The following is a 14,784-nucleotide window of genomic DNA, read 5'->3' as shown; positions in this document are numbered from 1 at the left end:
ATCTCGAATTCCATGTTAGCCAGGCTGGTCTCGAATTCCACCTGCCTTGGCCTCCCAAAATGCTGGGATTACAGATGTGAGCCACCACGCCTGGCCTGAGCTACCACGCCCAGCCAATGGCTTCTTAAACTCAAGAAATAAGGTGGTATTTAAAGATAGACTGTTTGACCCCCGTCAAAAATAGGACAAAGGATATGAACAGATTCTTCTCAAAAAAAGGCATTTATGTGGCTAACAAACATATGAAAAAAAGCTCAACATCACTGATTATTAAAGAAATGCAAATCGAAACCACAGTGAGATATCATCTCATGCCAGTCAGAATGGTGATTATTAAAAAGTCAAGAAACAATAGATGCTGGCAAGGCTGTGGAGAAACAGGAACACTTTTACACTGTTGGTGGGAGTGTAAATTAGTTCAATGAATGTGGAAGACAGTGTAATGATTCCTTAAGGATCTAGAACCAGAAATATCATTTGACCCAGCAATCCCATTACTGGGTACATACCCAAAGGAATATAACTCATTCTACTGTAAAGACACATGCACATGTATGTTTATCGGCAGCACTATTTACAATAGCAAAGACAGGAACCAACCCAAATGCCCATCAATGATAGATTGGATAAGGAAAATGTGGTATACACTATGGAATACTATGCAGCCATAAAAAGGAATGAGATCATGTCCTTTGCCTGGACATGGATGAAACTGGAAGCCATCATCCTCAGTAAAGTAACACAGGAATGGAAAACCAAACACTGCATGTTCTCATACTGGGAGTTGAACAATGAGAACACGTGAACACAGGGAGGTGAACAACAAACAACAAACACCAGGGCCAGTTGGGGGTTGGGGGACAAGGAGAGGGAGAGCATTAAGACAAATAGCTAATGCATGTGGGGCTTAAAACCTAGATGACGGGTTGATAGGTACAGCAAACCACCATGGCACACGTATAGGAATACGTAACAAATCTACATATTCTGCACTTGTATCCTGGAACTTAAAGTAAAATTAAAACATTTTATATATATATATATATGTATGTATCAGGGGTGAAGGAGGATTTCTGGCTATTATAGGGACGTGACAGGATTCTTGCTGAATGCAGGCTGAGGTGATCAGATAATCACCTGGAGAATAGTGGGGAATGAGGACTTAGACCATATATCAAGACTGGGTGATTCTGGCTAAACCAACTTAGCAGAATTCTTGCTAAAGCTCGGCTCTGGAGGACATGCCAAGGATGAGGCCTGCTGAAAAAAGAGCTCAGAGGAGCCTGTCTAGAGTTTGATTAAGGACAGCATCTTTGTCAGTGTATGTATGTATACATACATACAAACATACATACACATATATAAATAAAATTAATGTGGCCGGGCGCGGTGGCTCAAGCCTGTAATCCCAGCACTTTGGGAGGCCGAGACAGGCGGATCACGAGGTCAGGAGATCGAGACCATCGGGTGAAACCCTCTCTCTACTAAAAAATACAAAAAAAAAAAAACTAGCCGGGCGAGGTGGCGGGCGCCTGTAGTCCCAGCTACTCGGGAGGCTGAGGCAGGAGAATGGCGTAAACCCGGGAGGCGGAGCTTGCAGTGAGCTGAGATCCGGCCACTGCACTCCAGCCCGGGTGACAGAGCGAGACTCCGTCTCAAAAAAAATAAATAAATAAATAAAATAAAATAAAATTAATGTATTCAAAAAATATAATACAGTTTGTACAAGTAGTCAGTGGAGTTATTTGCTCCTGTACTAAATACCTACTACAATGTTCATAGCTTTGCATGGCTACTTAGATATGACTCAGAGGATATACTAACAATGATAATATACATTATCAGGGTTTTTTTTTTAATGATTCACTTGAGCTTGAAGTGAAAATTCTTTGCTACTGAAATAAGTAGGATTTTAGACATACATATAGAGAGGAGTTAGAAAAGGGAGAATGTCTGTGTTAGAAATCTGTCTTTTCAGCAGTTAATAGAGGTTTCCAAAATTCAAATTTTGTTACTAAATTGTAGTTATTTTTGCCCCCTAGCAAAAAAATTAACTTATCTGTTGATTTTAATATTTTTAACATGATTATGTTTTACCAGGTGATGTTATTATAGACATCAATGGCAACTGCGTCCTCGGTCACACTCATGCAGACGTTGTCCAGATGTTTCAATTGGTACCTGTCAATCAGTATGTAAACCTCACTTTATGTCGTGGTTATCCACTTCCTGATGACAGTGAAGATCCTGTCGTGGATATTGTTGCTGCTACCCCTGTCATCAATGGACAGTCATTAACCAAGGGAGAGACTTGCATGAATCCTCAGGATTTTAAGCCAGGAGCAATGGTTCTGGAGCAGAATGGAAAATCGGGACACCCTTTGACTGGTGATGGTCTCAATGGACCATCAGATACAAGTGAGCAGAGAGTATCCATGGCATCGTCAGGCAGCTCCCAGCCTGAACTAGTGACTATCCCTTTGATTAAGGGCCCTAAAGGGTTTGGGTTTGCAATTGCCGACAGCCCTACTGGACAGAAGGTGAAAATGATACTGGATAGTCAATGGTGTCAAGGCCTTCAGAAAGGAGATATAATTAAGGAAATTTACCATCAAAATGTGCAGAATTTAACACATCTCCAAGTGGTAGAGGTGCTAAAGCAGTTTCCAGTAGGTGCCGATGTACCATTGCTTATCTTGAGAGGAGGTAAGTAAAAAGCACAACATAGAAAAAGTTTCAGTGTTCAAGCATTTATATCCATTGATTGTCCTTCCTTACAGTTTAGAATATGTTTTCCCAGCAGACTTAACTAGTAATTAGTGCACATTTTCCTTAAGGTTCTGTCTGATTGTTTCCATAAGCAGTATCTTTTTCAGCAGTTTTTAAAAAGTTATTAGTGGCTCCGTTCATGTCCATTATGGATTTATTTTCCTCTGTATTCTTTTGAAAATCTGATTCTTGGCTTTAATGATTAGAGAGAGTCACAGCATTGTGATACTTCAAATGAAATACATCCTCTTAATTTCATTTCTTTGTTGATGACAGTAATAGAAATGGGCTCTTTCAACCCATGGTGCGTCATCTGGGCCTCTGTAATGCACCAAAGATGTTTTGAAAGAGCCAGCATCTCTGTGGATAAGTAAGATGTTGGACGGTGTGCTAATCTGTTCTACAGAGGCAATCGTGGTAGCTTGTGCTCATAAAGCTTTTATCTTAAGCTCTAGTATCTGCCTGTAGATGTTAATTAAACCGCACCGTGCTTATGTGAGAGAAATAGAAAATTTATTTTTCAAGGTCATCAGCTGACGTGAACTGCTCCCAGATATTTACAAATCCAGTTCCAAGGAATAATCACAAAGTTTAATTTTAATAGGCTTTCTTAAATCCATACTTATAAGTGACTAGTATCTTAAAGAATAAAACTTAACCACTTAACTCTTTTATCTCTCTGGATTTTACTTTTCACTATTGAGGCAAATGAGCACTTCAGCTTCTTTGGGAGTTTTTTCTTATTCTCGTTCCTTTGATTCATATGGGTTTCTTCTCTGAGTGATGGTAGAATGTGCTCCGAGTAAGGTAGAAATCTCTATGTGAGTGCTTGAGAGTAAGCCAGGGCTTCAACAAGTGTAACAAAGAGACCAAAGTTCCATGTCACACAGGTTTGATGTCAGTTTCCTGCCTTGCCACTTACTGGTTCTTTGGTATAGGAAAGAATCTTAGTTTACCTTCTCTATAAGATGGTCATAACATTTGTGCCTTCAGATTGTTACAAAAATGAAATGAGATAATATGTATAATACCTGCTACATAGGAGGTTAGACACAGAATTTACTAGCCTACTAAAAGTTGAAGCTAGTTTTATTATAAACATCAGCAGTATTTGTGATCTGGGAATGCATCCTCTGGTTTTAAACTTTGGCTCATTTTTCTTTAAGGTCCTCCTTCACCAACCAAAACTGCCAAAATGGTGAGTATCCGCTGGTCCTCAAATCCTTTCCCCAACACACTGAGAGAGATGCCACATGTCCCTCTGTAAGAGGGGCTCGTTGTGGTGATGGTTATCGACCGGGAGAAGTTAGGAGGCATGCTGCCCTTGGCTTGTATTTATCAGAAACTAGGGAAGCATTTGAAAAAGCCCCCTAGTGAGGAGATGTGCTCCACCGGGTAAGTATTGCAACTGGAGGACTGCTGAAGGCCTATTGTACCAATAAGCCTGTTCTCTAAGTTATAAAATGTGAGCACATCAAAGAACCAACCTAGAGGTCTTTTTACTTTTGTGTTTCAGAGAAACAAGGTAGGAAGGACCTAAACATTAAGACAGATGATAAATTATTACATCGTCTTGCCCCTGCCTGAAGAGAAGACATAGTAGTTCACATAATTTTGTGGGGACTATAAATGTGCATGCACCTTTAGATAATCTTCTTACTTTTAAGACTAAATTAGGCTTCTTTTTATTATTTATTTATTTATTTATTTATTTATTTATTTATTTATTTATTTATTTATTTATTTATTTTGAGACAGTGTCTTGCTCTGTTGCCCGGGCTGGAGTGCAGTGGCACCGTCTTGGCTCACTGCAACCTCCGTCTCCCGGGTTCAAGCAATTCTCCTGCGTCAGCCTCCCAAGTAGCTGGGACTATAGGTGCACACCTCCACACCCAGCTAATTTTTTGAATTTTTAGTAGAGACAGGGTTTCACCATGTTAGCCAGGATGGTCTCGATCTCTTGACCTCATGATCGGCCTGCCTCAGCCTTCCAAAGTGCTGAGATTACAGGCGTGAACCACCACATCCTGCTAACTGAACAAGACTTCTAGCGTAATTGTGGCCTTCTGTGCTAAATGTGCTTGTTGTCAAAGTGAAAGACTTGAAACAGTGTCTTCTTTGGCATTCTTCTAAATAATCACGTAGCCTATTTAAGGACCTGTGTAGAGTGTAAGAACTTTAAAAAGGGGTGCATCAAATACTGCTTTGTGGAAGAAACTCTACGAGGTGCACGTTTGTAGCTATTTAAATATCCGCAATGTTTGAGATATAAAGACAATTTCATTTAAAATTCTAATTTAGTTCTAGTTTGCTCATTTGGAGTCTTTTATCTCAAAATCGAAAGATAGCCTTCCATAACCATAAACTATAGATGGTTATATTAAATGAATTAGTTATTTCTAGCCCACCAAGTAGGAATCCTCTGCAAATTTGCTGTTTTATGGATTAAAAAGAATCACTCAGCTTCTGGGGCCTTTTTTTTTTTTCTTTTTTTGAGACAGAGTCTCACTCCATCACCCAGGCTGGAGTGCAGTGGTGTAATCTTGGCTCACTGCAACCTCTGCCACGTAGGTTCAAGCAATTTTTGTGCCTTAACCTCCCAGTAGCTGGAATTACAGGTGCACGCCACCACACACGGCTAATTTTTGTATTTTTAGTAGAGATGGAGTTTCACTACATTGGCTAGGCTGGTCTCAAATTCCTGATCTCAGATGATCTGCCTACCTCAGCCTCCCAAAGTTCTGGGATTACAAGCGTGAGCCACCATGCCTGGCCAACTTCTGCCCTTTTCATTGACTGCTTATACTACTTGGGTCCAGCGTGAACAGAAAATGTTTTTGTCCATTCAGTTCAAATTGCACTGTATTCTGCATTTCTCTGGTTCCTCTAGTAATCATTTTTAATTCCTGTGCCACCATATCTATTTCATAATGGATGCCACTGCAGCCGCAGTGGCCCTAATGCTTTATAATTTATGGAAGGGTCTGATGAACTTTAACCGCTTCTGACAGAGTGCTAAGATGTGTGGGGAAAGGGTGGGAGACTACCTTTAGCTTCTCTCCCTTTTCACTGGGTCTGGGAGATTGAAGGGTCCCCTCTAGCCCAACACTTTGTAGTGGCTGACCCCTGATTACTCCCTGACAAGCCGGTGCCCCTGCATTCTAGTCATTGTTAATGATCACAAACATCCATAATCTCCCTCTCCTAACAATAATCCAGGAAAACAGACTGGTCTCAAAACCATATTCCTTAGGCTATTTATTGAATTTTGTTGTTAACATTTTATTAAATAAGTCATTTTGCTTGACTATTATCTTGGAAAAGTGCTATCTGAATAGGAAAAATATCAAAATATGCGACTGTGTTTTCCCTTATCTAATTAGCTTGCATGGCACATTTTCTCTTAATATGTATGAAGTGGCTAGGCAGGGTCTCCACAGTGCCATCTCTATCACCTAAATTAGAGTTAACCTCTCCTGTTTATGTGTGGTTGGCTGGGATGAAGTTGGAGGGAGGTGCGGAGGATTGGTACTGATTCCAGGGAGGAAGTATTGGGGCTTGATGAACTATGATGAAAGGAGGCCTCTGAGCCATAACAAGGGGGCACATCCAGGATTTCCGCCACCCTGGATTTAGTAGAGCCAGTAGGCCCTGGTTGTCACTCTGGGCAGGGATGCCGTCAGCCCTGAGGGTTGCCACCCACCTGTTTGCTGCCCTCTGTACTGTCAGGGAAACAAACACCCCTTGTCTCACCACCAACTTCGCTCATGTAGTCAGTAGGGCTGGCCCTGCCCCAAGGACTCACTGCATGTACCCGGACCCCTAGGCCTGGCCTTTGCAGCAGAGGTGACAGCTTCTGGATTCCAGCTGCAGCTGTGAGCCCCACGCTGGCTTTGCACTGCACGGGCCTGAGACCGCTGGATACAATGTTGGGCAACAACTCAGCCAGCCTGATGGCAGGCTCAGAGGTTCACTCTAACCCATCCCAGAATAAATGGAGACTTCATGTGTTCAAAAAAAAAAAAAAAGAAAGAAAGAAAGAGTATTATCCTAAACATCTTCCTTAGAAATTAAACTCAGTGAATGGGAAGTGGGCCGGGCCAAGAATTTTATGAAGATATTCTCTGAATCTTCCTCCTACTTTACTCAGAAGTGCTGTCTTGTGTTGTATTTTTATTTATCTTCATCTCAAAGTCAATTTGTGTCTTGGTGGTGGAGAAAAGGGCAAAATTGTTTAAACATAGGACTAACTAAGGCTCGTCAGTTGACATTACTGTAAACTTTTTTCTAATTTAAGTTAAATACGTTTCAATCAAATACACATTGCTATGAAAATGAATTCCTGTAACTGTAAATTTGCTGTGTCTTTAATCCTGCCACCTTTACAACTATAATCAGTTGACATATCCATTTCAGATATCAGTTTTATGAATTAATCAACCATCTGATTTTTTAAAAATACTAAGTAAGGCCCTTTTCCATTTCAGAAAACAGATAAAAAGGAAAATTCAGGAAGTTTGGAGGCCATAAATGAGCCTATTCCTCAGCCTATGCCTTTTCCACCCAGCATTATCAGGTCAGGATCCCCGAAATTGGATCCTTCTGAGGTCTACCTGAAATCTAAGACTTTATATGAAGATAAACGTAAGTAGTTGTGGAATACTTCAGGAAAGCATGTAACAAGATAAATTTGGATTTATTTTAGACTAGGGTCTTCCCGTCTTTCAGAAGCATATTGAAAAGTTATTCCTTCATTACCGTTTTAATAGAACTCTGGACTTCTTCCGTGTATATTCAACATTCACACATTCATTTTTTTCAAATCATGTTTTAAGTGCTAGTTATCTACCAGATGCCATACTAGGTAACTAGAATACAGAGATAAATAGGTTACATAGGACCTACACCCAAAAATATTATTAGAACTAAATGGAAAAAGGCAAATATGTAATCAAACAGTATACAAATAAGTACACGTAATAAGCCTAACAGGTACAGTGATAGAAAGATGAAATGGATAGATTGGGATCCAAAGAAGGAATACTCAGTTTTCTCAGCGTGGGCAGTAGGAAGTGTCAGGAAAAGCTTCATACTAGAAGCAAAGCCAAGTCATCAGGGATGAAAAAGAGTCTATCAGGAAGATAAAAGGGAAAGACAGAAGGAATAGCACGGGCACACTGGTCTTGCATGACTTGGGTTCTGCAAGTAATTCGCTTTTGCTGGATGCAGTTGGCAAGGAAAGTCACAGAGGAGAGCAGGAACAGATTGAGAAAGGCCAGTGATGCCCCTCAAAGGGAGCTGGAGTTGGTCATATAAATAACAGAGAACCACAGAATGCCTTTAACTATAAGGAAGACATAGTTTTGTGTTTTAGAAAGGTTTCTCTGGCAGGAGTGTGAAGGATGAATCAGAGGTGAATGCAATTTGAGGAAGGGTGTGCAATTTGAAGAGGAAACTAAAGAGTTGACTCCTTAAAGGAGTACAGCTGAGAGATAAAAAGAGAGACCACATAAGGCAGAGATTCATGCATGTTCCTACTAATTCACTTACTAATGATAAATCTTTTCCAAAGTAAAATTGCAGATTTAAGTAGGTATAATTTTTTTAAATTTGTTTGTTCTTAGAAATAGACATAAATCTACTTTGGAAAAGATATATACAAGTGGAATATATGTGTAATTGACTTAATGCTTATTTAATTAATTGCAGAACTACATCTTGATAATCCCAATCCATATTCAGAAAGATGAAAACCCGTTGTATGCATAGCAAAGCAATCATTTCAATTAGCATAACTATGTAGAATCCCTTTCTTCATACTTTCCATTCGTAGCCTGATACATTGTTAATACTGGTATAAACTCTGCAGTCCCATCAGGCTTCACCCATAAAATAAGTGAGTTGAACTCATGACTCTTTTTTTTTTTCTGAGACAGAGTCTTGCTCTGTCACCCGGAGCTGGAGTGCAGTGGCAAGATCTTGGCTCACTGCAACCTCTGCCTCCTAGGTTCAAGCAATTCTCCTACCTCAGCCTCCTGAGTAGCTGGGACTACAGGTGTGCGCCAGCCCACCTGGCTAATTTTTGCATTTTTAGTAGAGACGGGGTTTCACCATGTTGGTCAAGCTGGTCTCAAACTCTTGACCACCTGCCTCGGCTTCCCAAAGTGGACTCTTAATCTCTAAAGTTCTACAATTTTAATAGGAAGTATATATCAAAAGATATTGCTTCTATAGAATATTATCAGGAATTGACTAATCTCACTTTTTATATAGTTCCCTGACATGTTTATTTCTTTTCTCTTTATAGTAAATACTTCTTACCTATAAATAACGTTAATATTTTCCCAACGAAAAAATTTTAGTCATGAAATAGATTTTTGTGACTTAATATTCTCTCTTTTTTTGAGATGGAGTCTCGCTCTGTTGCCCAAGCTGGAATGCAGTGGCACTATCTCGGTTCACTGCAACCTCCGCCTCCCAGGTTCAAGCAATTCTCCTGCTTAATATTCTAAGGCATACAACCTACCCTTTCAGGGTAGGATAGTATGGGTTAGGAGATTAGACCCTGGAAATCAACCTGAATTTAAATCTTAGCTTCACCACTTGCTGTGTGACAATGGCCAACTTACTTAGACCCTGTTTTCCCACCTAGAAAACGGGGCTAATAATAAATGTTAGTTCTTAATTATTTTCATTTAAAATGCTATCATTTTGCAAAACCAGGCTAGGTAAGTAGTTCATATGGAATACTTTTCTGAGAGAAAGGTATCAGCTTGAGAGCAGGAATAAGGTATGTTATAGGCACTCTTTTCCTAGGATTTAATGTACCTTACCCAAGTGTTAAGTTAGGTCATTTGCACCTGTCAAATATCAAACTCAAGTTTGATCATTCTGAATTCAACATTGTTATATTGATTGGACAGCATTAGAAGTTAATGACAGTGTAATACTGAGTATATGGAAGTGAGAGTAAATGCTTCTAAACAGTCTTGATACAGTTTTGCTTAGAGCTCAAAACAAGGATTTATAGTTGAATTGTGTGTGTGTGTGTGTGTGTGTTACACTCCTGTGCAAATTTTCACATATTAAAAAGTTCTGAGAATATAGTTTATTGTCTTACTCTGTAATATCCTACTATTGAACTTTGTTTTGTTTTAGTCCTTTTAAAATAAATCAAAATATTTATGTTTTCTGATTTTCCTTAGCACCAAACACCAAAGATTTGGATGTTTTTCTTCGAAAACAAGAGTCAGGGTTTGGCTTCAGGGTGCTAGGAGGAGATGGACCTGACCAGTCTGTAAGTGTCACTTCTTTGGAACATGGCTGTTTCCTGTTCAAACGTTTTGAGTGGTGATTTGGTGGATTGTGGTGTGTTTTGTTTTGTGTTTTAAGTTTTTTTTTTCTCTAACAGTTTCATTAATATGAGGAAGAACTGCATTTCTATTAGTATCATAGTCCCTCAGTTATTGGGGTGTAGCTGAGGCTAAAAACTGTGAGTAAAAACTGAATATGTCAGCTGCAAATTAGACAGTGATTAATTTATTTACCTCTCTGTGTGAATAACTACATAAAGCTTATTTTAAGTTTGTATTTTCCTTTGCCCTCATTAAACAGAGTCTAAGACATTTTCCTTCTCTAAGAAACCTATAATCCCATGTCCTCTTTCCCACTATTACTTCTGCTGAATGCTCCATAAATGGTTGGCATGAGCCTGTGTATATTGTTTCACCTCATCTTATTAATAGGTTGGCATTTTCATGCTCAGTACTTTGCATGTCATTTCATCTGTTACTTTGAAACTAGAGGAATATAAAATAATTAATATTTTTGTCCAGAGGCATAAGGGTTGTATTTACAAAGCATCTGAAATCTAGGATTTTGTTTACATATGATTCTCACATAAACTTGTTTTAGAGAACAAATGTAGTGGATTTTGTTTCTAAGTTTTGCTCTTGGTTTGAATAACAAAGAAGTAATGTGTTCTATAGAATTTTTAAGAACATATTTGCATTTTCTTTTATATAATATCAAAAAAGACTATATTATGGTTGGAAGTTAGGTGAAGAACAGTAATCTTTAAAAATTACAGACTTCTTATTTCTGAATAGAACATTTGATTTATGTAGTATAAATTTGTTCTAATTGGTCATATTGGTTACAGTTACAACAGTCATTGGAGACACATAAAGCTTAAGGCAGGTTGCCCTATGTAGAACAAATAGTAGATACTTTAATTGTTCTTGGTGGTATTTGTATTTTTGTTTTATTGCTTCCTATTTTGTTGATACTCATAATGTTCACTTAGACATTTTAAGAATTTGTCTCAAACAACTTAGAAGAAACCTTTCTTTTCTCTTGAATGTCAGATTTTAGCAGCTCTGAAACTAGCCCAAACATTCAGAATTGCCTAATTAATAGGATTCTAATGCTGGTGAGCAAAGTGAACCAGATTTGTTCACTTAGATACAAGTGAGCTTCAGGCCACTCTGTTCCCATTGAGATTTAGAAAGAAGAAATATCTCTGTGCTGTGTATATTGAACTTGTACTGTTAGTCTTATGTGATGAGTACCATTGAGAATGATCTCAGTTGCTGTGAACAGTATGTAGAAAATCTTGTCTGATGACATTGAACAGACTTTTAATAGCTACTATGCAGATTTCTATTTTCTGAGTTTAGTGTTTTGTTTCATTGTAATGATGGGGATAATGGTGGTGCGTTTTGAGTTATTGAACAACTTCGTATTTTCTATTTCCTTTGTACACAGCCCTGAGGATCTATAAGGGATTACATAATACAGTGTGGTTATTTGAAGTGCCATTTTGGAGAATGGGCACTTTCCCAGATAATACCTTTCTAAAATATGACTGTTTTCATAGTTGAACTGCAAAAATCTGTTGGTTTGCACAATGCTAAGTTAGGAATTCATTAACTCTTCAGCTAAACTTTACACTGTGGACCAAACTATACTTTGTTATCTTATCAGATATATATCGGGGCTATTATTCCCCTGGGAGCAGCTGAGAAAGATGGTCGGCTCCGTGCAGCTGATGAACTAATGTGCATTGATGGAATTCCTGTTAAAGGGAAATCACACAAACAAGTCTTGGACCTCATGACGACTGCTGCTCGAAATGGCCATGTGTTACTAACTGTCAGACGAAAGATCTTCTATGGAGGTATGTGAACTTGTTCCTGCTCTGGAAAGTTAAAAAAGAAACAAAGATACTAGTCTACCTCCTGTGTAGTTTTGTTATTTTATTACATTCATTAGTATCTGAGATAACTCATTTGGTGTGATCCAGGCCTCACTGTGGAAGGCCATGCAAAGACAAAAGGATTCAGAAATAACTTTTGGGTTTCTATATTAAGATTATTTTCATATATTGATGCATTTCGCAAATGTGGTATTATAGGTGGGAGTATTGATTTAAATCCGGTTTTGTTTTGTTTTGTTTTGTTGAGGCAGAGTCTCACTCTGTCACCCAGGCTAGAGTGCAGTGGTATGAGCTCAGCTCACTGCAGCCTCCACCTCCCAGGTTCAAGCGATTCTCCCGCCTCAGCCTCCTGAGTAGCATACCACCACGTGGCTAATTTTTGTATTTTTAGCAGAGATGGGGTTTTACCACATTGGCTAGGCTGGTCTTGAACTCTTGACCTCAAATGATCTGCCCATCTCAGCCTCCCAAAGTGCTGGAATTACAGGCATGAGCCACCATGCCTGGCCTAAATTTTTTTTTTTTAATAGCAAATAAAAAGTTACTTAGTCATACCAAGATATCCCACTAGCTGAATGTACAAAGATTTTTGGATCCCAATGAAATCTGAACTACTAAAGGAAAGTGGGATGTTTCTACTTGGGAAGTTTTAGTATAATTTAACATTTATTGAGTGCTTACTATGTCATAGACGCATGAATTATTTTATTTAATCTTCACAACATTATGAGGTCATTGTCTAGTTCTATGACTACTCAGAGAAAGGTTGAGAAACAAATAACTGGTAAGAGGTAGGGCCTGGATTAAAACTTGCAGTTTAATTCAGAGATCAGGGTTTAAACTATAACATTAGGATATGAATATCTCTTATAGTTTCTCATCAGTAGCTTTATGAATAATTAGGAAGTCTTATAAGTGAATTCTTGCCACTTTAAAATTAGAAAAATACAACTCTGTAGCACAAGAATATAAGCCTCATGAAGCTATGATTTTGTATTTGTTTAGTTTTCTCCTGTATCCTCAGCACCTAGAAGAGTGCCTCTCTGGTACAAAGTGGACAATCATAAATTGTTAATTGGATGAATGTTTACCTCACTCTTAAAAATGAGGCACTGTATTTTTTATTGCAACATTCAAAGTAAAGGCCTGCCTCCTTTGGTAAATACCAGCCTTTTAGAGATGCATACAGATTTTGTAATGCAGTACTGCCTCAATTTGGTTGTGTTGGAGGCCAAATGTAACTACTTACAGTAAAATTGTGATGTTATACAACCTACAAATTGGCTCTTCCCTGGAAAGAATCATGAAGAAGTTTCATAGTAGTGTGGTATTGTTGGAGACATTTTAGCTAATACATTCTAACCATGCATTTTGAAAAAAAGAAAAAGAAAAAAACATACTCTTAAAACCATGTGAATTTTCAGCCAAAAAGAGACCTTATAAATATGTACATGACCGCAGTGTGTTGCGGTTATTATTAACGATGGTTTGTACTAAATTATGGGAAAAAAATGTCCTTTTTAAAGAATCAATTAGGACTTTGCCATTCTCAAGTTCTGATAAAAGAGCAGAAAAAGGTGTAGGTTAATTGGCCATTTATCAGGAATTTCATATGACCCTGTCTGTGCCTGGATGTGTTTGCTGTTCATGTGGACAGCTTGTTATGTGTCCCAGCAAGTTGGGGGGTGAGGGCTGGGGAGGTGGAAGGCTGAGAACTGCTAATGGTGAACTCATCTTATATCATCACTCAGGAAGCTGCAATTGCAAAACATATCATCATATGCTACAAATCCTGTACAGGTAGCAAACTGTTACAATGGGGCAACATTTCTGCCCTGATGCTTTAACCTCTAAGACAGACATCAATGAGTATCAGTCACTGAACTAAATTATATTTATAATTGATTTTAAAAGGAAGTTCATTGTGTCATTCCTCATTATGTGTTTTGTTAAAATTATTGGTCCATGTTATAAACCTTGATGGAACTAGAACAGTTTTAAGAAGAATTTTTTACTATCAAATCTCACAGAAGCTTTTAAAAGCTTCCTTTAAAATGAGATCACAAGGTCAGGAGTTCAAGACCAGCCTGGCCAATATGATGAAACCCCATCTCTGATAAAAATACAAAACTTAGCCGGACATGATAGTGGGCACCTGTAATCCCACCTACTCGGAAGGCTGAGGCAGGAGAATTGCTTGAACCCCGGAGGCAGAGGTTGCAGTGAGCCGAGATCGCGCCACTGCACTCCAGCCTGGGTAACAGAGCAAGACCCCATCTCAGGGAGGGAGGAAAGAAAAACGACAACTTGAGATTGTATGTATTTTTCAGTAATCCACTCTGAGTATCTGGGAAGTCGGATGGACTGTTGTTGCCTAAATCTGCACTCGATTACACCCGAAGCTCACATGTGGAGCTGCTTTTCTATTCTTTATGTTATTAGAAACTGAATTTTTCTGTGAGGGGCTTAGCATAAAAACACTTTAGTCACCAGAAATTATGATGTTCCAGAAATATCAAAACTGATCATGTTTATTATAGAAAAACTACCTGAGGACGACAGCTCTCAGGCCTTCATTTCAACACAGAATGGATCTCCTCGCCTGAACCGGGCAGAGGTCGCAGCCAGGCCTGCACCCCAGGAGCCCTATGATGTTGTCTTGCAACGAAAGGAAAATGAAGGATTTGGCTTTGTCATCCTCACTTCCAAAAACAAACCACCTCCAGGAGGTAAGGGATATTGTATCTTATTGTCTCTCCCTGCAAGTCCAGTTTTCTGAGGCTCCCACTGCAGTTTAT

The 14,784-nt window shown here is 38.8% G+C and overlaps 1 protein-coding gene across 1 annotated transcript in view; it reads left to right on the top strand.

The window, feature by feature from the left end:
• Positions 1-14,784, top strand: part of MAGI3 (membrane associated guanylate kinase, WW and PDZ domain containing 3) — a 290,328-nt gene that overhangs the window by 243,808 nt on the left and 31,736 nt on the right. Inside the window, exons 10-15 of the mRNA XM_026456708.2 lie at positions 2,101-2,706; positions 3,936-3,967; positions 7,257-7,413; positions 9,975-10,066; positions 11,755-11,947; positions 14,527-14,715. Coding sequence (XP_026312493.1) covers positions 2,101-2,706; positions 3,936-3,967; positions 7,257-7,413; positions 9,975-10,066; positions 11,755-11,947; positions 14,527-14,715 — 1,269 coding nt within the window. The remainder of the gene's footprint in view (positions 1-2,100; positions 2,707-3,935; positions 3,968-7,256; positions 7,414-9,974; positions 10,067-11,754; positions 11,948-14,526; positions 14,716-14,784) is intronic.

This window comes from Piliocolobus tephrosceles, chromosome 1 (assembly GCF_002776525.5).
Source record: "Piliocolobus tephrosceles isolate RC106 chromosome 1, ASM277652v3, whole genome shotgun sequence".
Lineage (NCBI taxonomy): Eukaryota > Metazoa > Chordata > Mammalia > Primates > Cercopithecidae > Piliocolobus > Piliocolobus tephrosceles.
Note: the sequence above shows the minus strand (reverse complement) of the source record. Positions and strands in the feature narration are given on the sequence as shown.